Source organism: Leptidea sinapis, chromosome 1, assembly GCF_905404315.1.
Source record: "Leptidea sinapis chromosome 1, ilLepSina1.1, whole genome shotgun sequence".
In the NCBI taxonomy this organism is placed as follows: domain Eukaryota; kingdom Metazoa; phylum Arthropoda; class Insecta; order Lepidoptera; family Pieridae; genus Leptidea; species Leptidea sinapis.
The window spans coordinates 18,557,411-18,582,678 of NC_066265.1; the positions used below are offsets into that span (position 1 = coordinate 18,557,411).

At 36.3% G+C, this 25,268-nt stretch overlaps 2 protein-coding genes across 7 annotated transcripts in view; both read right to left on the minus strand.

Annotated features, from left to right (window-relative positions):
• The window catches only part of LOC126970614 (uncharacterized protein ZK1073.1), a 255,934-nt gene that overhangs the window by 77,450 nt on the left and 153,216 nt on the right, over positions 1-25,268 (minus strand). The gene's annotated exons all lie outside the window — the stretch shown is intronic.
• On the minus strand, positions 984-23,792 carry LOC126970479 (esterase B1-like). Of its 6 annotated transcripts, none has more exons than XM_050816416.1 (5): positions 23,699-23,792; positions 23,341-23,472; positions 22,408-23,191; positions 2,853-3,369; positions 984-2,018 (listed from the first exon to the last, which is right to left on the minus strand). In XM_050816416.1, exons 1-5 carry the CDS (start codon positions 23,783-23,785, stop codon positions 1,835-1,837), a joined length of 1,704 nt encoding a protein of 567 aa, XP_050672373.1. In that variant the 5' UTR covers positions 23,786-23,792; the 3' UTR covers positions 984-1,834. The 6 variants fall into 6 exon arrangements, with proteins under 6 accessions (XP_050672373.1, XP_050672387.1, XP_050672380.1 ...); XM_050816430.1 differs by having other exon boundaries at positions 2,853-2,985; positions 22,024-23,191; XM_050816423.1 differs by lacking the exon at positions 22,408-23,191 and having other exon boundaries at positions 2,853-4,153.

Genomic DNA, 25,268 nt, shown 5'->3' on the forward strand with positions numbered 1-25,268 from the left:
ACCCGTACGCTCGTTTGTCCTCCTTTTTCCCTAAAAAAAATATAAATAAATATGTAATGGTTTTATTTTATTAAGCTGATAATATGCACTGGATGTGGCACTGCCTGGGCGCCTTGTAAAATCAGAAGAAATGGTTGGCCCACAATAACTAAAGGCTGTTTGAATATTTTTACCAAGATTATAGGATGGACAAAAGCAACATTTTCCTAGGTTCAAAATATATAGGATTAGAATGAATAACAAATTAATGACATGAAATTTAAGCTAAGCATATTTAAAAATATAAATATCACATTTCTTCTTGACATTCCATGTCCTCTGGTATTGGGAGAGAATGTGGGTGGCGGTGTTTACTTATCGCCGGGTGACCTCGTCGGGTACGCTCGTTTGACCTGCTTTTCCATAAAATAAAAAAACTACTTAAACTACTTACTTAATACTAAAACAATTACTTGTCTCAGTATTTTGTTACTCGTCATGTTAAAGAATTTTTTATAACCCCGAAAGCAATTCACTTCTTTGATACGTGCGTATCACACCACTATCATTTAATATTTAATATTGACACACTTTTTACACAAATTATCTTGCCCCAAGTTAAGCATATATAGCCTGTGTTATTGGTTACAAGTCAACGATATATTTAATACAATATACTTACTTAAACATACATAAATTCAAAATAAACATACATATAATCATACATAAATACATTTAAACATCCATGACTCGGAAACAAACATCCATATTCATCATATAAATGCTTGCACTTACCGGGATTCCAACCCGGGACCTCTAGCTTAGTAGGTAGGATCGATCATGATACTGTATCACAAACAATATTCACATTCGAGTTTCTTGCGTTTTATTTTGAACGCCGTGTATCATTGGAGGGTTGATAGAAGCTGAGTGAAGCTCCATCTCGTAGATAAAAGTAGTATTCATTACATTCTGTTTGGGATCAACTAATTGAAATCAACACACAGTAGTCATAATATTTAATAAATAAAATTTAATAAAAAATATAACAATTGTAAATATGATATAAAAATAAAATATATCCTTGATCCCCATTTGTGACAGTTTTTTTTTAACACAATAGACCAAAATTCCTAAAAGACCGCTGATTTGATTGTACGGAGAACAGACCCAGTGACACTTGAGCATAGTGTTTCTGACCGAGGTGCAAGGTCCATATTTATTGGAGTGTTTGACTGCTACTAAACACAAATATCTTTATTCACAAAAAGGTTAATACACACACCCACAGTAGGTCAACCTGTATCATGGGCTTCCTTAACATAATTAACAAACAATTGATATAACGGTTAAACTTTTAATAGGGCAAAGACTTCAATATCCCTGTCACTACCCACTACTGTGAGTTTGTTTTATCTTTGATGACGGGCCTTTTTTCAATTTATTTGGCAACACCTTGCAAGATCTAAGGAGCTTCTTAACTAATAATAAAGGAGAACTTTTTTTTATCAATTTTTATAAGTTGGTGCATCTCTGGGTAAAAATATAAGCTTAGGTGGTCAGTCTTCTAATATTATAAGTTTCTTGCTAGCACTTCTCATAAGCTGAACCCTTTACGAAGCAGCGGTAGATTCAATAAAAACAATATTTTTTATGACATTCATAAGTGTCATTTCCGTGATGTACATGAACAACAAAGTGATTTTGATTTGATTAATACTAAAAAACCATCCACCTGGACACACCGGTGTGTGTCCACCATGTAATTGACATATTCAAAATTGGTTTTAAAAATATCTCCCACTAATCTATTCCACCTCGTTAATTTTATTTATTCTCCTAGCCAAAACCTATCCTACATATTACTTTTCATCTTCTGACTAACATGTAAGCCGGCTTCATTATAGAGTTGATTCCAAAACTCAATGTTTTGTTGATCAGGATACCTGCCCACTTGGTAACTATTATTTATTATCAAATATTCCTTGTTCTGTATTGTGTAAGGAGGCCATTTAATGTCGCCGCCTGATGAAGGATTCCTAAAATTCATAATATTATTATATTCCTAAATAATTTATTAAATTCATGGAAAAATCATTAAGGCTAGGTAGGTTTCCGTTTAATAATTATTACAGTTATAATAATTATTAATTATATTTTATATATATTATTATTATTAATTATTAGTTATATATATTATTAACTTATCATATTGTAAGGTTATTTATTAAACGAATTAAAAATTTTCAAGTAAGGCTGTAGTGTTAGTACCAATAGTATATAATTCTAACACATAGCTGCAGAGGCCTATCATACACAGCCACTGATCTACACAAGGACTATAATATACTAGCTGACCCGGCAAACATTGTTTTGCCATATAAAGTATAATTCACGCGATAGTTTTATAAGTAATAAAATATTGCCTATATTATAGCCTGTACATCATTTTGTTCTATTGTCAATAGTTTTTGCAGCGCACGCAAAAATAGGTTTTCGATTTTACACCTTGTGTTACAAAATAGCAATTTTATTACGGATCCCTAATTTTGAAAAAAAAAACATAGTCTATAGCCTTCCTCGATAAATGGACTACCCAACACTGAAAGAATCATTCAAATCGGACCAGTAGTACCAGAGATTAGCGCGTTCAAACAAACAAACAAACAAACACTGCAGCTTTATAATATTAGTATAGATTATGCAATTTGGAGTTGAAGTTCTAGTCAGATTTAGAATGCTTGAAAGTTCTATGACATGGATATTTCAAAACAAAATTTTATACAACCACATCTGAAAACCATCAACACTGATGAAAAACTGAAATTTTATACTAATTTATAATATGGTCAATTAAAGAAATGAAGTCTCACCCGGTCTTAGCAAAGTCAGTCCATAACTTTGTGACATCATAAATAGCTTGTCTGGCTCTCTCATTGTCATTATGAATATCAGTATTAAACACATTTTTAAAAAGATAGAATATTTCGTCAACATGTGAAGCACCTTTAATTTGTGAGTAGCCCATAATATTCTTAAATAGATTTAGTTCTGTGTCATAGTCAAACTTATAGAAATATGTGGGTCCAAAATATCTTGCAAAATTATTAACAAAGCAATATGCCCAAAATGAGAAGTGTAAGTCCGTTTGGAGAATTGATATTTTTTCAATATGATTTTCATCTATTTCTTTATTGTCAAAGTAGAATTTCATAATTCTGTCAGCAAACTCTATTAATTTTTCATTATCTATAACTTTGTGCAAACTTTTTGGCACTAAATAACATGGATTCTTTCGGAGTTCATTCAACCTTTTCAATTCAGTGGGTAACATGATAATCCCTTCTTGGGAGTTATAGCCTGTCATAAGAGGAACATTATTAACTGCACCTCTAGTTAAAATTGTTAATGGATCATTGTTCAAGAAACTTTCAGATTTAAATTTATTTTCAACTACTGGAACGAAACAAAATGGCATTCCTCTATGTCTTTCATCATTGCTAAGTGTTTTGAGAGTCTTCCCGATTAAATTAATTGCTGGTACTTCTTGGAGGAAATGTAAAAGCTCTATAGGGTCATCAGTTTCCTTTCCCAACAATTTACCAACTTTAAAAGCTCTTGCAGCAGATTCTGATGTGCTTGTATATGTCCAATCAGCTAAACAGGACCCACTTTGAGCAATTGCTTTATGAAACAGTCTCTTTGACATTGGAGACACCAAGTGATAAGTCACTGATGCTGCTCCAGCACTCTCACCAAATATTGTTACATTATTTGAGTCCCCTCCAAAGACACTTATATTATTCTGCACCCATTCCAAAGCTGCTACTTGATCTCTCATGCCAGCATTTCCTGGCACCTCGGGAATGTCCAAACAGAGGAAGCCGAACATTTCCAATCTATAATTTATTGTAACGAGTATTACATCATGCTGTATCAGAAATTCAGGTCCATATAACTCACTATTTCCGGAACCAGATAAAAAGCCTCCTCCATGAATATAAACCATAACAGGAATGTTAGAACTATCTAATGATTTTGTGTACACATTGAGGAACAAGCAATCTTCACTTCCCGTCTTTATTTCTCTCGATTGCATATCAAGTTGTGGACAAATAGGGCCATGTTCCAAGGCATCTTGAACTCCTTCCCAGGGTTTGATGGGTATGGGAGCCTGGAATATTTTGCTTAATATTATGCTTTAAAATTTCCAATTTTTCTCAATGCCAGCTAAGTAATTAAGTTTAAGCAGAATACTTGTAACAAGATTCTAACTAATTCTAGTTAAGTTATAGTTTATCAAAACTTAATATGTAATATTACCTTAAATCTAAGCTTTCCCAGAGGTGCTTGTGCGTAACGGATTCCCTTAAAGCTGTAATAGTTAGTGCCATCATGAAGTTTTTTCTCACTACCTCTAATCAATCCATCTTTTAGTTTTACAATTATGTTTGACTGAAAATAAAATTAGTTTGAAATGTGTTTTAATTAAATTTATCATAGCACAAGTCACAGTACTTACCTACAATTAAAAAGAACTATGTAAAAATGATAAGTTTACCAAATTCTTAGCTGAGTTTTTAATTTAAAGAGGCAAAATAAAAATTCTTTTAAAACGAATAATAATTGTTGTATTTTTATTGTTTGATATAAAGCACTTAGACCTATTTAATTTGAAAACTCACCATTTTTCTTGTCGTAGTTAGGAAACCATAATTAGAGTGTTTATTTTCTATTAAATTTCTACAAGAACGTAGAATCTTTGCCATTCTGCATTCTCATTTCAATCAGGCAAGGAATTGCAATTAATTGCATTAATTCTATATAAAATTTCTTCATAATAGATAATCTTAGATATTAAAGATCGTCTTATTAGATAATCCAACTCATTTAGATAATATTTTAATTATGTAATTACTTAATAATAGTAGATAAAAATAATTGATAACATTTTAATATTAAACTATAATATTATTATCGTCAAAGTTAATTTGAATAAAGAATTGAGAAAAAAATTGAACTAAAGAAACATAATTCAGAAACGTAGCAAGTAGCGAGTAGCGACTAATAATAATTATTAATTACTAGTTGTCACTTGTCGGAATTTTAATTCGACATCAAAAATGTAAACAATGGTGCTGCCAGTTAAAAATAATAACCTTATCCTTTGTGTGGATCGAAATATACTAAAATATCACATTAAAATAAATATTGCACAAAGTTTTCTCTTTGTAATATAGCTTAAAATAAATCCGAAAATTAAAATATATTTTTTTTGTGCAAACTTTGCTCTAGCTTTGGATAGATAGAACCTTTAAACATTTGGCTCGTTTACAAAAGAAAACCGTAAATAATGTTACAAAAAAACTATTGGTCGTAGTGACCGGTATGACTGGTTGCCAAATTGTTTTGTTCATTCGGTTTCTGATGTTCGTCGCTATTGAATGTGCTCTTCTTACTTTCCAGTTGTAGTTGTTTATTCAAACAAAACAAAGCTTAAAAACTATATTTACAATACTATGATTACAGAGCAAATTTAAATTATTTTTTTTATGTTTTTTTTTATTTTTTTTTAAATTAACTGGCTCCGTCGACTGGATGTCGACGATTCGGCCAACGTCAAGGTGGAGAGATTTTTTTATTTTAATTTAGCTGATGAACTGAAGAATAGGCAACAAGAGTTAGTACGGTTAGTAATAAACACCCATAATATTAACTACCTTGTTAGTAACTATCTAATCTAAGTTTAAGGGAGAAATGTGTGAATGTGTGCCTAATAGAAGCGTAGAAAGTATGGAGGATAGAAATTACGATTTAATATTATTGCAGGAAATAAATTTGTAAAGAATCTTTATGAAAGGGGAATGGCATAAAGTAAGAAGAAAAGGGATGTTGATGGGGCGAGGGATATCCTTCGGTAGAAGGTCATATAAAGGAATTGACAATTTAGGGCAATAGAAAAAAATAAGATCAAGAGTACCTTCCTCAAGGCCACATTCACATATAGAATGGTCCCTTACCCGGATCTTGGTCAAAAATACTGGGGAACAGACAAATCCCAAGCGAAGTCGTATGATGACAGAAGTGGACAGTTTTTTTTGTTTTTTTTGAGGGAAGAACCAGGGCTTAGAACCATAGAATTTACCTTTAGTTTGTTTTGTGTTTAGACATAGCGCGTAGATCTCGAGGAAAACAGTAATTAAATTTTAATGTTCCAGTCTGAAGCGCGTCTTTAGCGCACGAGTCTGCAATTTCATTGCCAGTTATCCCTAGATGGCTAGGTATCCAAGCTAATGCAACTTCTATTCCCATAATGTGACATCTGTACAGGGATGCCTTTGTTCTTAAATTAATCGTGAATTTGTTTGAAGATTTGAAAGGATTTTTTGTTAGGTCCAACAAGCAGTTTAATGAGTTAGACAGGATTAAAGCCTTGTTGATCTTATGTGATTCAACATATGACACCGCCTCTGACAGGGCAATTAATTCGCCAATAAAGATGGAATTCTGCGGGGGACTTTTGTAATTTAAAATTATACGGAACTTAGGGATCGAAACTGCAGACCCGACCCAGCTATTGTTGGATAATTTGGATGCGTCCGTGTACACAACGTCACCCAATCAGAAGATAGAATGGAATTAAATTTTCTATTGGCTTCAGGGCAGTGTTTAGTAATTTCAAAGTCAAAGAAAATTTTAGGTTGGAAAATGAGAGACTGATATTCTACTTCAAAGACTGGGCATAAGGCTGTTTGGAAAATGGGAACTGGAAAGGCCTTAAATTTAGTATAAGAATTAATTTACGGAGGCGGATCTTTATGAGACCAATATAAAGAAGTTTGAATAGTTAGAGACATAGAGTGCAGAATATCAAGAAGGGGGTGTGCGTTAAATTGGATTACGTTAGTTAGGAATCTATCGGCTAGGTACTGACGGCGAAGGTGAAGAGGTGGGTCTACACACTCCACTTGGAGAACGTTGACGGGAGAACATTTCATAGCACCAGTTATGATTCGTAAGCATTTGGACTGGATTTTCTCTAGTTTGGACAGGGCTATTTTGCTACAAGGCTCAAGTAGAAAACTACCGTAATCAAAATGACTACGAACGATAGCATTGTATAAAAGTTTTTGACAAAATGGGTGGGCACCCCAGCGTACCCCCGAAAGGGCCCTACTAACGTTGACACCCCTCTCACATTTCTTAACAATGTACTTCAAGTGGTGAATACCGGAGAGCTTAGAGTCAAGAAAAAGACATAGGAATTTAACATTATCCTTAAACGGGACTGATTCATCACCTACTGAGAGATTAATGAGTGCGTTTTCGGGAAAAAATAACCGCAGTACATTTGGGAACAGAAAGAGAGAGGTTGTGGTCTAAGAGCCATTGATTCAGATAATATAAAGCAGAATTTAAGCAAGATGAAGAATAGTTGAAAGAAGATGAGATGGATTATAGTGCTATATCATCAGCATATTGAAGAATTATGCAGAATGGGCTAACAGTAAGGCCTAGGTCAGAATATATATATTATATAGGATAGGACTTAACACCGAACCCTGTGGGAGGCCCTTCCAGACAGTTCGAGGCGGGAGGAGGGTTCCTTGATGGCGGACGGAAATAGAGCGACCCATTAACATATTACAAATTATATTGATCAACCTAACAGGAATACTCAGCTGGTGCATTTTCTGCCTGAGTAGAGGAAGGTGAACATTGTCATATGCCGCTGAGACATCTAGAAAGACCCCAACAACATACTCGCTTCTAGAAAATACTAAACGAATTTCAGAAGTAAGAATGCTTAGGCTGTCCAGCGTACCCTTTCCTTTCCTAAAGCCGTATTGGCTATTAGATAGGAGATTTTTATTTTCTGTTATCCATTCTAGTCTGTTTTTTACCTAATTTTCCATAATTTTGGCCAGAACTGACGACAAAGCAATGGGACGATAGGAGGAAGAGGATAGTATTTAGTTCGAGAATGATGTTAGAATTGGGGTGAGGAATATAAACAGAAACAGAAGATATATTAGCAGCTCTGGCAGCTACTACACCTAAACCTGGATTATGTATGGGTACAATAATTTGGGAGAATGTCATACATTAATCAGCAGTGCACAACCTGTCCAACCATCATCCCTGTCATCCCGGAGGCTAGAAAAGCCTGAAATCCTAAAATGGGACCCAGGCATGAGCCACGTCTCTGAAATGGCAAGGATACACACACACTTTTTACACAAGTTATCTTGCCCCAAGTTAAGCATATATAGCCTGTGTTATGGGTTACAAGACAATGATATATTTAATACAATATACTTACTTAAACATACATAAATTCATATAAACATACTTATATACATTTAAACAAACATGACTCGGACATGCAGGATAGACAATTTGTGTCGATTAATCAAATATAACAAATCATGTTTATGACGGCGAATGCTTCTACAATTCCATTGGAGAATTTGGAGACCTATAAGAGCCATTATTGCGGGAAAGGACTTCTAGTAACTGTTCAACCAGGGCAGAGACATTGTTCGGTAAGGCGTCCGAGAATTTGGACAGCATATTAATAAGAGAGCAAAGAAGTAGTTCAGCAAGATTATCATTTGGAGTGGAGAGAGGGGTTGATTCTATGGATAGCAATAGCTGTAAGGCACAGCCGTTTGGCTGGGAAGAGGAGGGAGAGGAGATAATATTTTGGTGAGCCTGACGGTCATAGGACCTCCCTAAAACTGGTTTAGGTATAGCTGGGAGTAAGAATGTCTTCTTGTAAGATGTTGAAGAAGTGCGGGGAGTGGAGGTCGCTGGTTGGAATTGAGAAGTTTGAGGAGTAACCTATTTCTGGAGTGAAGCAGTAATGTGTTAGCATTACTGTGTTTCGGTCTGAAGGGCACCGTAGCTAGTGAAATTATTGGGTAAATGAGACTTAACATCTTAGTCTCAAGGTAACGAGTGCAATTGTGGTGCCGCTCGGAATTTTTGAGTTTTTCAAGAATCCTGAGCGGCACTGCATTGTAATGGGCAGGGCGTATCAATTACCATCAGCTGAACGTCCTGCTCGTCTCGTCCCTTATTATCATTAAAAAAAAAACAGGGGAGGGTTGGTGCCTGGAGACCTCAGAATAAAGTCGTCTTTGTTTATTAAACCTGGTTGAGGCTTCCGAATAACTTATATTTTCCTGTGACATAACAAGTTTAATCGATATTTGGCGAGCATATTCGGGGCATTTACTATCGATGGCCATATGACATCCACCACGACAAAGGAATTCCTGCTTCGTTTGTCGTAAGGCGTGAGTCGTGTTGAGTGAGAGGCGTGTTGGCGTGAGTCGGGAGGCTTCCGCCTCCAAGTTATTAGTTGTGCAAGTGTCTCCGGAATGAGGTTGAGCGCATTTATAACATTGTGGCTGAGATCTACATTGTTTGGCTATATGCCCAAATCTGCAGCAGTTACGGCATTGAATTGTGGGAAGCTGGTAAAGGGAAACTGGGAGAGAAGCATGGTAGCAATATACTTTATCGGGTAGGGATTGGCCTAAAAAGTTAGTACCACTGAGTTGAAAGGTACCCATGTGGTGATGCCATCATTCCTAACCTTAACATTTAGCCTTCTCGCTCGAATTACCTCTCCACAATTTACTGGTACCACTATGCCTTGAATAAGTTCTTCGAGGGACCAATCTGTAGGTATATCGCGGACCACACCCATACGAAATATTTGAAATTTCGGAATATACGCAGAATATTTGTTACATTCTAGAATATCCTAGTCTAAGTATTTGTTAGCTTTTTCAGCTGAAATAAAATCAACTGAGATCTTATTGCGGCCAAATTTCTTAATACCATTGTGGCTCTTTAATACCGGCAATGCGTATCCCGACGCGGGGTCTGTTTCAATTTTAGAGACATACACAGAGAATGGGCCTTTGTCTTCATCAGAGTATTTAAGGTTACAATCAGAGTCAAAACCAGGTTTCGAATAAATTGATTGGATCAATTCTGCCGGTTTCCTAATCTTCTTGCCATCGGGCTTAGTTATCTCCATCTCTGCCGTTCTTTTCAAAGTTCTTGATTTGTCTGGGGGTATCCCCCCCATCATCAGGCGGCTCCTCCATACTCACTTCCACTTATAATTACAAAAATACCTAAAAAAGTTGTACCTACCACCACCAAAACAACACTAACAATAAAATTCAGATTCACAAACACCACGATCAGCGTTATCAAAAAAATAACCTAAACCACGCGTTGAACCAAAAGTCAACTATTTAGTCTATTTTATGTTGGGTAACCATTATCAAACAAAGACATTTGTATAAAAAAAAAATGTTTTATACGTATGTCACACTAAATGTTTTGCGTAACTTAAAAAAAAAAACAATGTTATAACCAAAATACTATGTTTATTTTTTGTATGTTTTCATGCAAATCGAACCATTTTTTAAAACCGGAACATTTTTTAAGGACCACAGATCTGAAGGCATGTTGTCTACGTGCTGATTGAACGCTATCACTGCCTCTTCGAAATTTGTAAAAGTGAAACCTCTCATCAAATCTTTGACTTTGAGGAAAATATAAAATCACAGGGTGCTAGGTCGGAGCTATGTACAGGATGGCTAACGAGTTGTACTTTTTAGACTTAGTTTTGTTGGCCGTGTGTGAAGAAGCGTTGTCATGATGTAGGAGAACGCGACTTTTGGTCGCCTTTCGCGTACTTTTTTTAACACCCTGAGTAAACAAATGGTTAAATACCACTCAGCATTAACACTATTTTGATCCTCAAGTGGAATTGTGCAGATGGGACCCGTAGGTAAGAAAAAAAACGCAATAATTTTTTTACCACCGTTTCTCACCTGCCCCAATTTTGTTGGCCTGTTCTCATTTTCAAATAAACATTCACAAGAGTGCTGTTTTTTTTTCGGGTTCAAAACATTTTTTTTATGAAATAGGTGGACAAACGAGCGTACGGGTCACCTGGTGTTAAGTGATCACCGCCGCCCACATTCTCTTGCAACACCAGAGGAATCACAAGAGCGTTGCCGGCCTTTAAGGAAGGTGTACGCGATTTTTTGCAGGTACCCATGTCGTATCGTCCCGGAAACACTGCACAAGGAAGCTCTTTCCACAGCTTTGTAATACGAGGAAGGAAGCTCCTTGAAAACCGCACTGTGGAAGACCGCCACTCATCCAGATAGTGGGGATGATATCCTAACTTGTGGCGTGTCGTGCGAAGGTGGAATTCGGCGGCAGGAATCAGATTAAACAGCTCTTCGGAACACAGAAGACAGTAGAAGACACACAATGAAGCGACGTCTCTACGCAACGCCAAGTAATCCAGCCGTTCACAGAGCGCTGGGTCCCCGACAATTCGAGCTGCTCTGCATTGCACGCGGTCAAATGGATGGAGCTGATACTAGGATGCTCCAGGCAGAGATGACAGCAATACTCCATGTGTGGCCGCACCTGCGCTTTGTAGAGCGCTAGAATGTGGGCCGGCTTGAAGTATTGCCGTGCTCTATTAATGACCCCCAGCTTCTTCGAAGCCAATTTTTATTTGCCCTCCAGGTGGCCACGGAATAGGCAATCGCTCGAAATTTCGAGAACCAGTATTCTGATACTAGGCGAGGCTTTAAGGGAAGTGTTGTCGAAGAGCGGTGATACGACAAATGGGGTTTTTTTAGTGGTAAACGCGAAAACTTGAGTCTTCTGGGGGTTAAACTGGACAAGGTTCAATTTATCATTCCGCGACTGCAGCAGCAATGTATGTTGGAGGTGTCCAACATATCATTGATATGTAGAAGAAACAGCGTGGGAGATAGCATACAGCCTTGGTGCACTCTAGCATTCACGGGCTTGGGTTTCGAGCAAAAACCATCGACAACGACCTGTATGCTGCACCCAGTGAGGAAGCTGGAGGTCCACTTGCATAAGCTCTTGGGAAGCCCAAGTTTTGAGAGGAGCGCCTTGTGCCATACACGATCAAAGGCCTTCGCTATATCCAGGCTAACTGCCAGGCCTTCCCCCTTGCTTTCAATAGCCACCGCCCATCTATGTGTTAGCGGGCCATGTCAAAAGCCGTACTGCCAGTCGTTGATCAACTGGTGACCCTCAGGGTATACCAAGAGCTGGCGGTGAAATATGCTCTCCATGATCTTGGAGAGTAGGTAGGTAATAGCTATAGGCCTGTAGTTTGCCGGATCCGAACTGTCTCCTATTTTTTGGATCGGATGGACAAGGGCTGACTTTCATGGGTCAGGGCAACGCCTTTTGAATAAGAGTGCCGGAATAAACGCGTTAGCACCGGCGTCAACTCCGGGGCACACGTTCTGAGCACGATAGGAGAAATGCCATCCGGCCCGCTCAACTTTCTGACGTCCAATGAAATCAGAGCTCGCCGTACAGTTTTCTGTCTGAACTGTGACACCGCGGGATGGTCGGCGGTGTTTTTCCGTTGTCGTCAAGAGTCGAGTTGGAGGCAAAAAAAAGTGCACAGGAGATCGGCTTTCTCTTTTGCCGTATGGGCCAGGGTGTAATTCCTCATGTGCAACGGCGGCATGGAGGGCTGGTTGAAGTTACCAAGACAGGTTTCGACAACGACCAGAACTTGCGTGTTCCGGTCGGGTAACTGGAAAGCTGCTCGCCAATTTTGATGACGTGCTTCGATTTCGCACGGGCGATTTGCCGCTTCAACAATCTGGAGGCACGGTTATATTTCCTCTTCAGAACTTTGCAGTTCGGATCCTTTTAGCACAGTGCCGCAACCCAAGTTCGATACGCCTGTTTTTTGCAGTCAGATGCTGCTTTAACTGACGCATCGAACCAGGGCTGTGATCTGCCACCGATTAGTACTACAGAGCTTGTTATAAAAATATCCATGCCTTGCAGTATCACATCGGCTACTGCAACGGCGCAGGCACTAGGATCATCTGAAGGGAAACAAACCTTGCCCCAAGGGTAGAATGCAAAAAAGGAACGCATCCTATCCCAATCTGCTGAATTGTAGTGCCAAACGTGGCGGGTCGCTGGTGGTCTGCGACGTTGGCGTCGGATAGGCACTACACTCCTGACCAGGCAATGGTCAGACGTTCCGAGAGGGGCGTCGACAGAGACCTGGTAACTATCGGGATGTGTAATCAGCAGAAGATCTAATAAGGACGGCATGTGGCTATCCACATCCAGGAGCCGGATTGGCGACTCAACCAATTGGCACAGACCATACGACAATACAAAATTATGCACAAATCGCCCAACGTAGTCTGTGGTACGTGATCTAAGCCATTCGGCATTGTGCCCGTTGAAATCACCCAAGACTATGATTTCAGCGGAGGGGATCTGTGCAAGCACGTCATCAAATGCCGCTTGAACGCAGCCCATGAGGTGATCCGTTTCTGCATTACCACTATGGGACCTGTAGACACACGCATAGATCCGGACGCGGTCCTCTAAATCTACGCGGAGCCAGAGAGTAGACAGTTTCCTACCCTCAAAATTACCGAGACGGCGACAACAGATATCCTCCCTAACGTTCACACATACCCCGGCAAGAGGCAAAAAATTATGCTCAATTTTGTAACCTGGTGTACGTTAAATATGACGTATCGCTAGGTCGAGATATCTGCATCTCCGTAAAGAAACACAAGGCCGGCTGCACCGTCTCAAGGAAGTGGTGGACGGCGTTTAAATTGGAGTGAATTCCCCTGATGTTAGAGAAGTCCACATTAAGCGTGGAGCGGGGTGCCGTGGTGTTGCTGCCCTGTTTGTCCTGTGAAATGCGTGAAACTCTATCGTGCGTGATATCTTATTAAGGACCGCTCTCATATTATTTTGGGTGGGGTAAAAGGGGGGAAGGGATGGCCTCCAGTCCTCGACAGTAACCTGTGCGAAACATAGCGGCACTAGACCGCTGCTTCACGCCGGTATTCTATGCGAGTGTGGTAAATAACCCGGACGAGTCTGGCCCAATTGTGCTGACGTCATAAGACGGCAGCGTGACTCTCCCACTTTCAAAAAGCCCGTAGTCGCCTCTTAGGACACCCTTGAGCCTGGGACTACCCTATTCTTTTTACGCTCCGGGGAAGCACAGGGCAAAAATCCACGTTTCGTCTCCTGTGACAATGTCATAAACAGCATTAGATTGTCCATGGTCGTACTTCATTAGCATCTGTGAGCAACATTTCACACGAGCCCGCTTCCATCCCCATATATACCAATCCCCACTAGCCCTCGAATTGTCTCGTAGGTAATCCGCGGCTTTTCTTCAATTAGCTGCTAAACAGTAGCCACATTATTTTCGTTGACGGCAGTTGAAGGCAGCCCTTCACGAAATTCATCATGTAAAGAAACTCGAGCTCTCTCAAATTCAGCAAATCATCGCTCCACGGTGCTCAAGCAAGGTGATTCTCTACCAAAAGCATTTTGAAGACGTGCGGCACAGTTTTGCGGAGAGAGAGAACTTTTAAAATCATAAAAAATCATCGCACTAAAATCTTTTCGACTCAATTCCATTTTCGTTGCGTACGTAGAACTTTGATGCGTGATAAAAACAATTGACAAATTATATACCGCCAAATGTTTTTTTTATTACTAAGAATGTTGCAACGTTTAAAAAAATATAACATTCGAAATTCAAATAGTTCCGTTTAGCTAGAAGTGCAAAACTTTTATGAATCAAAATAAGTTTGAAAAGGGGTGCACTTAGGGGTGGATCTCTACTTTTAATTGGTTAAAATGGTTACTCGGACCAGTCCTGTAATGGTTATAGGCAAATGGTTAATGGTAACTTGGACCGGACCGATCAATGGTTACTCGCATACTGCATCTCTACTATGCATTGGTAATAAATAATAATGGTTAAAATGGTTACTCGGGCCGGTCCTGTAATGGTTAATGGTAACTAGGTCCGGCCCAATCAATGGTCACCCGCGTGCTGCCTTACTAAAGGCAACACATGGTTTTATTACAATTAATTTTATCTAATATAATTTTATGTAATATAATGCTGTTCGACGGTTTTACTTCGAACAAAGTTTATAATTAAACTACCTAAAACAATGTTTTTAACCTCTGAATTGTCATTTTGACAGTGACATTTCTTTGCTTACATTTTTGATCTCGAATTACATTCCCGACTATAGACTATACTAACGGCACGCTATGATGGCCGTTTAGAAGATTATAATAGTGATGTGAAATGTCAATTTATTCTCAAAAAAAAAAAAATCAAAACTATAAGTTTTTGTTGCAAGTAGTACCTGATTAAAAAGGTTATAACAAAAATATAAATGTTTACATATTTGAGCGAACTGAATATTGGAATGAAAATGAATATACATACTTACAATAAACATACTTTATATTATGCACATAACAAACATATATAATTGACGACAGTGAAAATAGCAGTATAGACGAATCTGATTAAATCTGGCCTTTTTTACACCTTTATTACAAAAAGAGACCAAAGAAAAGGTGTAAAAAAAGGCCAGATTTAATCAGATTCGTCCATACTGCTATTTTCACTGTCGTCACTGCTATCATCACCTATATTAATTATAAGTTCGTTTTCTAAAATATTATCTATTTTCACATCTCTTTCATAATCTTCCCTTATCAATTTAACAGTTCTATTCACAACCTTTTCCCAGTCTCCTTTAGTCACATGTTCACAAGCTTCTTCTAATATTTTTATAATTTTTTTTGTGGTAAATGGGGGTTCTCTATTGCGTCTTGCAGCATATCCGTAATTTGAGCTCAATTGCATTATATTCACAACTGTAAGGCGGTAATCGTATAAGTCTGTGCCCATGTTCTAACGCTATTTCGTCAATGACGTATCGGATCTTGGTTGGTTTGTTTTCTTTTAAAAGACGTACTAATTCCACTTTTAACATATTTATGTTTGTATCTACGTTATTGCATTATTTTTTTGAAGCCTTGCGACGATGTCAGGTTTCTCTTGGAATTGGGCAGGTGGCTTGTCAATTTGCATCGAGTGGTATGGGGCATTGTCCATAATTATAATAGATGGTTCAGGGAGGCTACATAACATTGAGGTAATGGTTACCTTACCAGTAAACTTTTCTCCATTCATTTCTTCATGATCTCCAGTGGTTTTTGACGCAAAAGCCATGAGAGAACCTTCGACAAACCCGTTCCGGCGTGACAAATTATAAGTCGCGATTCTTTTCCAACAGGAACTTTGGACGTAGATGCTGCAGTGTCATCGATCCAAGAACGGTTTACAGTATGGTTAGCATCAAGCCATGTGTCATCCAAAAACACAATATTTTGCAAATTTTCAATTTCTTTCGCTTGCCGTAAAAAACTATATCTTACCATCACGATATCAAATCTTTCCATCAATATTTTGCGTTTGTTACATTGTTTGTATCGAAATCCTACGGTCTTCAAAATCTTCGTTAAAAAACTTTCCCCACGGAAGAATAATCCACCTTCCTTCAGTATTTATACTAACTTTTTTCTTGTTGGATACTCCTTCCGTAAATATTAGCCGTACCCATGTCTTCGGATGGCATTGGCATCAAAGTTATCGATGCCAACGACTGGTTTAGCTCGTTTTCTCTTTTGTGTTGTGTGAAGTTTATTTTCTTCTGTGCCAGTTGTTGTTTTCTTGTGTTCAAATATAAATATACATATTGTAAAATAGTGACAGCCAAAATGTTGCCATAACATAGATATAGATTTACCCTAGTTATAGGGTAATGATTTATTTTAAGCCTTATTTTGTTCAATTTTATTAAAATAACATACTGCAGGTATTTATTATTTGTATTAATAATTAACAATGGTATATTTGTATGAAGTAAGGAAATTAGAACGACATTAATCGTACGTTTTCCTGTGATTGAAAATGAAACAAGGAACATGATGTATGGATGTTGGACAATGTGTAGTAAAATAATAAACAAAATAATCTATTTAAGGTTTCCATTAGATCTAATACTAAAAAAATAGATAAAAGCAACAGGAAGAACAGATTTATGAAGACCAAATAAACATAACTGTACAGTACTTAAGAACAGTACCTGAGAAACAATAATTATAGTGTTTGTTTTCTATTAAATTCCTACAAGAACGTAGATCCTTGCCATTATGTATTCTCATATCAAACAGGCAAGGAACTACAATTAATTGCAAAAATTTTATATGTAATATCTTCATATTGAATAATCTTTATAGATAATCAATAGATGAGATAATCTTAGATAGTAAAGTTCGTCTTATTAGATAATCCAACTCATTTAGATAATAGTATAATAATGTAATTACTGTACGCGTTGATAATATTTTAATATTAAATTATAATAATATTATAGTCAATGTTAATTTTAATATTTTAACTTTAGACACGTAGCAAGTAGCGACGGTATTCACTATGGTAGATAAATTAACTATGAGTACTTGACTAGTTAAAACTTACAAGTGACATACTGACAACTGGAGGATTCAGCTGTTTAACAGCCGATGTTACCAAAGACGATAAAAATACTAAGTATTATGAGGCAGGACAAACCATAAGTTTAGTTTACTTACTAGCGTGACTAGCAAACACTCAGCAACATTATGGCGAGACAACATTTAAAATGTTCATGTGTGCTAGTTTTACAGAAGTGTTAGTGAGTTAGCGAAGTGTGTAGTATTTTGCTATTAGAATCCCTATGACAAATATTGATCCACAACCTCATATTCACGTACCTATACAATATTTTACTATCTAACACAAAATACTTTTTCAAATGATTATAATCTTAAGAAAATAGAGTGTTAAGTGCGTACCATGTAATACTAAGTATTTTAGTCATATTATTATATCATACTACACACTACTAAAATAAACATCACGAAAGTAGCATTAAAGGATCAGTATTTAATGTGGAATGTTTCTTGAGTTGAATTGTTGCTATATGTTACAACAAAATTTAATACAGAACACGACACCATTATATTATTTAATTAATATCCGTTAAAACGCATGACAATAAAGATAAAACCATTGTTTCAAAACCATTTCATGGTCTTCATCTCTTCTGTCTCTTTCTCACACCTAAGTTTTTATGTAAACCTGGTAACTATCGGGATGTGTAATCAGCAGAAGATCTAGTAAGGACGGCATGTGACTTTCTACATCAGGGAGCCGCGTTGGTGACCCAACCAATTGGGACAGATCATACGCCATTGCAAAATTATGCACAGATATACTGCGTAGTCTGTGATACGTGAGCCAAGCCATTCGGCATTGTGCAGAAGAATAGTGCCTGTCTAGGGATATTCAGTTTTGGACTTTTATGTTTACGAATAATGGCCGATTTATACTGCCTTCAACAATTCAACTTCCGGTCTAGGTACTTTGTTGCGGACGAGACAGTACTCGACGCTTGAAATTATTGACTCCACCGGTACTTTGTTTGGAGCAATTGCATACTTAAGGCCTCGCGCCAGCGGTATCTCAGCATCAACTGGCACGTAGTGTGACAATAGATTAAGCACACTACCTACCGGTGTATTAGAGGAAAATTGCCTTTGAGCACTGATTATTTTTTAACATGCGTCTTAGTTTTAATTCATGACTATTAATTGTCTGCAACTTTGAAGTTTCGCTAATAATAAAACTCACCGCATCTTACCCCTGCCATAATTCTAAACACTAGACAATACCACATGTAACGTAAAATGGTCTTGGTCGGTAGTCTTGAATTACTCGTACAAGTATTTTGTTACTCGTCATGTTAAAGAATTCTTTATAACCCCGAAAGCAATTCAGTTCTTTGATACGTGCTTATTTTAGTATCACACTACTGTCACGATACTGTAACACAAACAGTATCTAAATTCGAGTTTGTTACGTTTTATTCTTAACGCCGCGGATCATCGGAGGGTTGATAGAAGCTGAGTGAAACTATCTCGTAGATATAAGTAGTATTTATTACATTATGTTCTGGATCAACTTATTGAAATCAACACACAGTGTTCTCTTCTATCATATTTAATAAATAAAAATAAAACAAATGTAACAATTGTGAATAAGATATAAAAATAAATTATAACTTAATATTTATATTATCTGGCAACACCTTGCAAGATCTAAAAAGGCCCACCTTGTAATTGACAAACTCCAAATTAGATTTTTTAGATCAGATTGATAAATACCTACCACAAAAATCTATTTCACCTCGTTAATTTTATTTATTTTCCTTTGCCAAATCCTATCCTACATATTACTTTTCATCTTCTGACTAACATGTAAGCCGGCTTCATTATAGAGTTGATTCCAAAACTCAATGTTTTGTTGATCAGGATAACTGCCCACTTGGTAACTATTATTTATTATCAAATATTCCTTGTTCTGTATTGTGTAAGGAGGCCATTTAATGTCGCCGCCTGATGAAGGATTCCTAAAATTCATAATATTATTATATTCCTTAATATTTTTTTAAAATTAATGGAAAAATCTTTAAGGCCAGAGGGCCTACCATCAACTTTTAATAAGCGATGCGAATCCGATGCAGTTCAGTTTAGGTACCCAAACTGAATCTCTTAAATTCGTACCATGAAGTGCCTTTTACTGAATGGCGTTTGGATCGCTTATGAAGAATGAACGAAATAAAATTGCGTTTCGAAACCTAAAATGATATGATTTTAGCGGTTTTTTTGCGTAGAAAATACATTTTAAAATTGCGCATATGCGTCAAATTATAAACTATTAAGCCCTTTTTTACGCTTATTAAGAAATAGTAATATAAATAAATATAGTTCTTTGAATTACAAATTAAATGTTTGCTTATGTGTTTTCATAAAAATAACGTGTTATGAACGCACCTCCATTAATGTTTGATTTTACAGGACCACAGAGTACATTTTTTTTAATTCGTTCTTGTGAACAGGCGAATAATACGGGCCCGTACTGCCTCGTCTTTAGTATTTTCATTTTTGGTATTTATTTTCAGTATTTTGTTTTACAAAAAAATCCAATAAAGCATTCTCATCTCATCTTTCATCAATAAAATTTTTCTTTTCTATGTTTTCGCTATTTTTTTAAAGTTATTAACAACTTTATTCACTTTCCTCTAAGGAATACTTTTTTCGAATCGGTCACTTTGACAAATAAGCTATCCAGTTTAGTTTGAAATAACACCTCATGGTACGAATGAATGAACGAACTAAATCAGTTTGCGATTCAGTTGATATCATTTTTGATATTCAATTGACATCATTGCGATTTAATCAGTTGACTTGACGTCAACCTAAATTAGATAGCTCTAATCACGTCGTGGTACGAAATAGAAAAGCAGTTCATTTTAGGTTGTCAATTGAATCGCAATAAGAGTTCATGGAAGGCCGCAGGTAGGTTTCCATTTAACAATTATTATAGTTATAATAATTATTACCTTATTATATTATAAGGGTATATTGTGACAAGTAATGAACTAACAATATAGATTATTAAGGCTATTTTATTACTATATTTCACCGGGACACCATAGTGGCGACACCAGTTACGACACCGTGTGTCCGTAAGCTACTAAACTAGACACCAGAGTCCGAGCTGTTCGCGCCACCGAACTGGTTGCGCAACGAAACGGACATCAGGTGACAGTAACTCGCTATTAGAGCTGTATATATTTTTTTGGTAACTGGTTGCGCCATCGTGGGGTTCGTAGGCTACCAATCTAGACAAGACGAGTCACAACGAGCAAGATCTGGTGAATACGGAGGGTGAAGAATGAATTGCAATTCCTGTAGAGTTAAAGCAGTTTCTCGTGCTGTATGAGGTCTTGCGTTATCATGGAGCGATAATGGTCAGTTCATAAGTTGGGACTGTTTCATTGCTAGTTTTGCTATCATTCTTCGGAGTTCGGTACTGTGGACATCTGCCGTTATTGCTTGACCAGATCGGAGAAAACTATAAGTGAATAACATCATGCTGAGACCACCAAGCAGTTACCATTGCCTTTTTATTGGTAAGCTTTGCTTTAGGACACTGTTGCGGAGTTTGACCTGGGGTCAGCCATTGCATTTTTCCCTTACGGTTATCGTAAAGAACCCATCTTTCATCGCATGTCACAATTCGATCCAATATTCCTTCATTTCTGTATCGAATCAACAAGGCAGCACAAGTTTCAACACGCTTTTCATTCTGCAGATCAGTCAATACACGAGGCTCTTTTTTCATATTTTTTTATTTTATTGATTTGACGCAAATGAGTCAATATTGTTGGTAAAATAACGTTAAACCATGTCTCTAATTCCAGGGCAGTTTGGCTCGGATCGGCTTCCACTATCTTTTCCAATTCATTGTTATTCACCTATGTGGGTGGTCCCTCATACAGCATGAGAAACCGTTTTATCCCTACATGAACTGCTATTAGAAACCATTCGTCAACCTCTGTATTCGCCAGTCTTTGCTCCAACGTTCTAATATTTTTGCACAATTTTGTACATGATAAAAAGTTTCCTTCGAAAGAGGCAGTACAAAATGCTTTTGAAACCACAGTTCTATTGCAAAGGCATAAATGACATTTCTAATGGATAGTAGCTATGTATAGGTAATAATGGTAATTATTTTAATTTAATAAATATGTTCAATTAAAAAAATACGAATTTAAATTTTTCAAGTAAGGCTGTAGTGTTAGTACCAATAGTATATAGTTCTAACACATAGCTGCAGAGGCCAATCATGCACAGCCACTGATCTACACAAGGACTACAATATATTATGCAATTTGGAGTTGAAGTTTTAGTCTGATTTAGTATGTTTGAAATTTCTGTGACGTGGACATTTCAAAAAAAATTATACAACCACATCTGAAAACCACCAACACTGATGAAAAACTGAAATTTTGCACTAATCTATCATATGATCAATTAAAAATATGAAGTCTTACCCGGTCTTAGCAAAGTCAGTCCATAACTTTGTGACATCATAAATAGCTTGTCTGGCTCTCTCATTGTTATTGTGAATTTCAGTATTAAGCACATTTTTAAAAAGATAGAATATTTCGTCAACGTGTGAAGCACCTTTAATTTGTGAGTAGCCCATAATATTCTTTAATATATTAAGTTCTGTGTCATAGTCAAACTTATAGAAATAAGTGGGTCCAAAATATCTTGCGAAATTATTAACAAAGCAATATGCCCAAAATGAGAAGTGTAAGTCCGTTTGGAGAATTGATATTTTTTCAATATGATTTTCATCTATTTCTTTATTGTCAAAGTAGAATTTCATAATTCTGTCAGCAAACTCTATTAATTTTTCATTATCTATAACTTTGTGCAAACTTTTTGGCACTAAATAACATGGATTCTTTCGGAGTTCATTCAACCTTTTCAATTCAGTGGGCAACATGATAATCCCATCTTGGGAGTTATAGCCTGTCATAAGAGGAACATTATTAACTGCACCTCTAGTTAAAATTGTTAATGGATCATCGTTCAAGAAACTTTCAGATTTAAATTTATTTTCAACTACTGGAACGAAACAAAATGGCATTCCTCTATGTCTTTCATCATTGCTAAGTGTTTTGAGAGTCTTCCCGATTAAATTAATTGCTGGTACTTCTTGGAGGAAATGTAAAAGCTCTTCGGGGTCATCAGTATCCTTCCCCAACAATTTACCAACTTTAAAAGCTCTTGCAGCAGATTCTGATGTGCTTGTATATGTCCAATCAGCTAAACAGGATCCACTTTGAGCAATTGCTTTATGAAACAGTCTCTTTGACATTGGAGACACCAAGTGATAAGTCACTGATGCTGCTCCAGCACTCTCACCAAATATTGTTACATTATTTGAGTCCCCTCCAAAGACACTTATATTATTCTGCACCCATTCCAAAGCTGCTACTTGATCTCTCATGCCAGCATTTCCTGGCACCTCGGGAATGTCTAAACAGAGGAAGCCGAACATTTCCAATCTATAATTTATTGTAACCAGTATTACATCATGCTGTATGAGAAATTCTGGACCACATAAATCACTATTTCCGGAACCAGACAAAAAGCCTCCTCCATGAATATAAACCATAACAGGAATGTTAGAACTATCTAATGATTTTGTGTACACATTGAGGAACAAGCAATCTTCACTTCCGGTCTTTATTTCTCTCGATTGAATATCAAGTTGTGGACAAATAGGGCCATGTTCCAATGCATCTTGAACTCCTTCCCAGGGTTTGATGGGTATGGGAGCCTGGAATATTTTGCTTAATATTATGCTTAAAAATTTCCAATTTTTCTCAATGCCAGCTAAGTAATTAAGTTTAACCAGAATACTTGTAACAAGATTCTAACTAATTCTAGTTAAGTTATAGTTTATCAAAACTTAATAAGTAATATTACCTTAAATCTAAGCTTTCCCAGAGGTGGTTGTGCGTAACGGATTCCCTTAAAGCTATAATAGTTAGTGCCATCATGAAGTTTTTTCTCACTTCCTCTAATCAATCCATCTTTTATTTTTACAATTATGTTTGACTGAAAATAAAATTAGTTTGAAATGTGTTTTAATTAAATTTATCATAGCAAAAATCATAGTACTTACCTACAATTAAAAAAAACTATGTAAAAATGTTAAGTTTACCAAATTCTTACTTGAGTTTTTAATTTAAAGAGGCAAAGTAAAAATTCTTATAAAACAAATAATTGTTGTATTTTATTGTTTGTTATGAAGCACTTAGACCTATTTAATTTTAAAACTCACCATTTTTCTTGTCGTAGTTATTGTGTAACCATAATTATTGTGTTGATTTTCTATTAAATTTCTACAAGAACGTAGAATCTTTGCCATTTTGTATTCTCATTTCAGTCAGGTTAGGAACTGCAATTAATTGCATTAGTTCTATATCAAATTTCTTCGTTATAGATAATTATAGATAGTAAAGATCGTTTTGGGTAACCATTATCAAATGAAGACATTTGTAAATAAAAAATACTTTTTTTGTACCTATTCATGTTTTAAATGTATTATGAATCAAAATAAGTTTATAATTAAACTACCTACTTAAAAATTGTTGATTACCTCTGAATTATCATTATGACAGTGACATTTCTTTGCTTACATTTCTGATCTCGATTTACATTTCTGACTATAGACTAGTTACAACTTACAAGTAGGTACAAACTTGCAATATTTACGCTACAGAAGTAACGTCGGTAACTTCATTTCAAATTGAAGGACAAGCGATATACAACTAAGACTGAGATAGAACGGGGCAATGCTATTAATTTTGCATCTCTATCGAGTAACCCATTTATTTATTTAGCTCAATGTCAACTTTGGGGCAACAAAGAACTGTCATGTCATCGAGCTTGCGAATAGTAGGTATTTATGTGATTTTATTGTTTTGGAACATATTTGGTGTGAGATACGGATGCCTTTCAACTTATAAAAGTTAACGCCAGGGTTGGGTGAGGTGTGTCTGTTTGCCAAATCCGTAGTACATGTAAAAATTCAGGAGTTAGTTTCCACACGTTTGTAACAAGCTTGTATCAAATAAATTTTAAATGAAATATTCTTTTCAAAACTATTGATTCTCGATCCATAGTTACCTATTTTTAGTAAATTTATCGTAATCAAAATAAACATAATATAAAACATTGACAGCCGATATGTTGCCATAACATAGATATAGTTTTACCAAAGTTATAGGGTAATGATTTATATTAAGCCTTATTTTATTAAATTTTATTAAAATAACATACAGCAGGTATTCATTATTAATATTAATAATTAACAATGGTATATTTGTATGAAGTAAGGAAACTAGAACGACAGTTGTACGTTTTCCTGTGATTGATAATGAAACAAGGAACATGATGTAAGGATGTTAGACAATGTTTAGTAAAATAATAAACAAAATAACATATTTAAGGAAACCAAATATGCAAGAATTTCTTCAGTCCACTTTGATGTGACACAAATAATAATAAAAAATTAAAACAAACGGCTCATTGAACGTGCAGTTAATATTTATTCATGTAAGTGAACAAATTTCCCGCTCTCACCTCTCGCCTCGTCACCGCGTCGTACAAGTGCGAGATTATCACAGCTCACTTATGTAGTTACAAACCTACCGTGGCTGACACCGGCTCCAAAAATAAAAATAATTGTAACTACATCATATTGTCTTAATAATTTGATTGGCTTTTAGGTAGTCTTATGTCTATCATTTCATTTTACTTAGGAGAACTCTAAAAATAATTTTAAGATAAGATTATTAATTTGTAGAAGAAAACGCAATTATTTTTTTAACTTTTTAGTGCATATTATA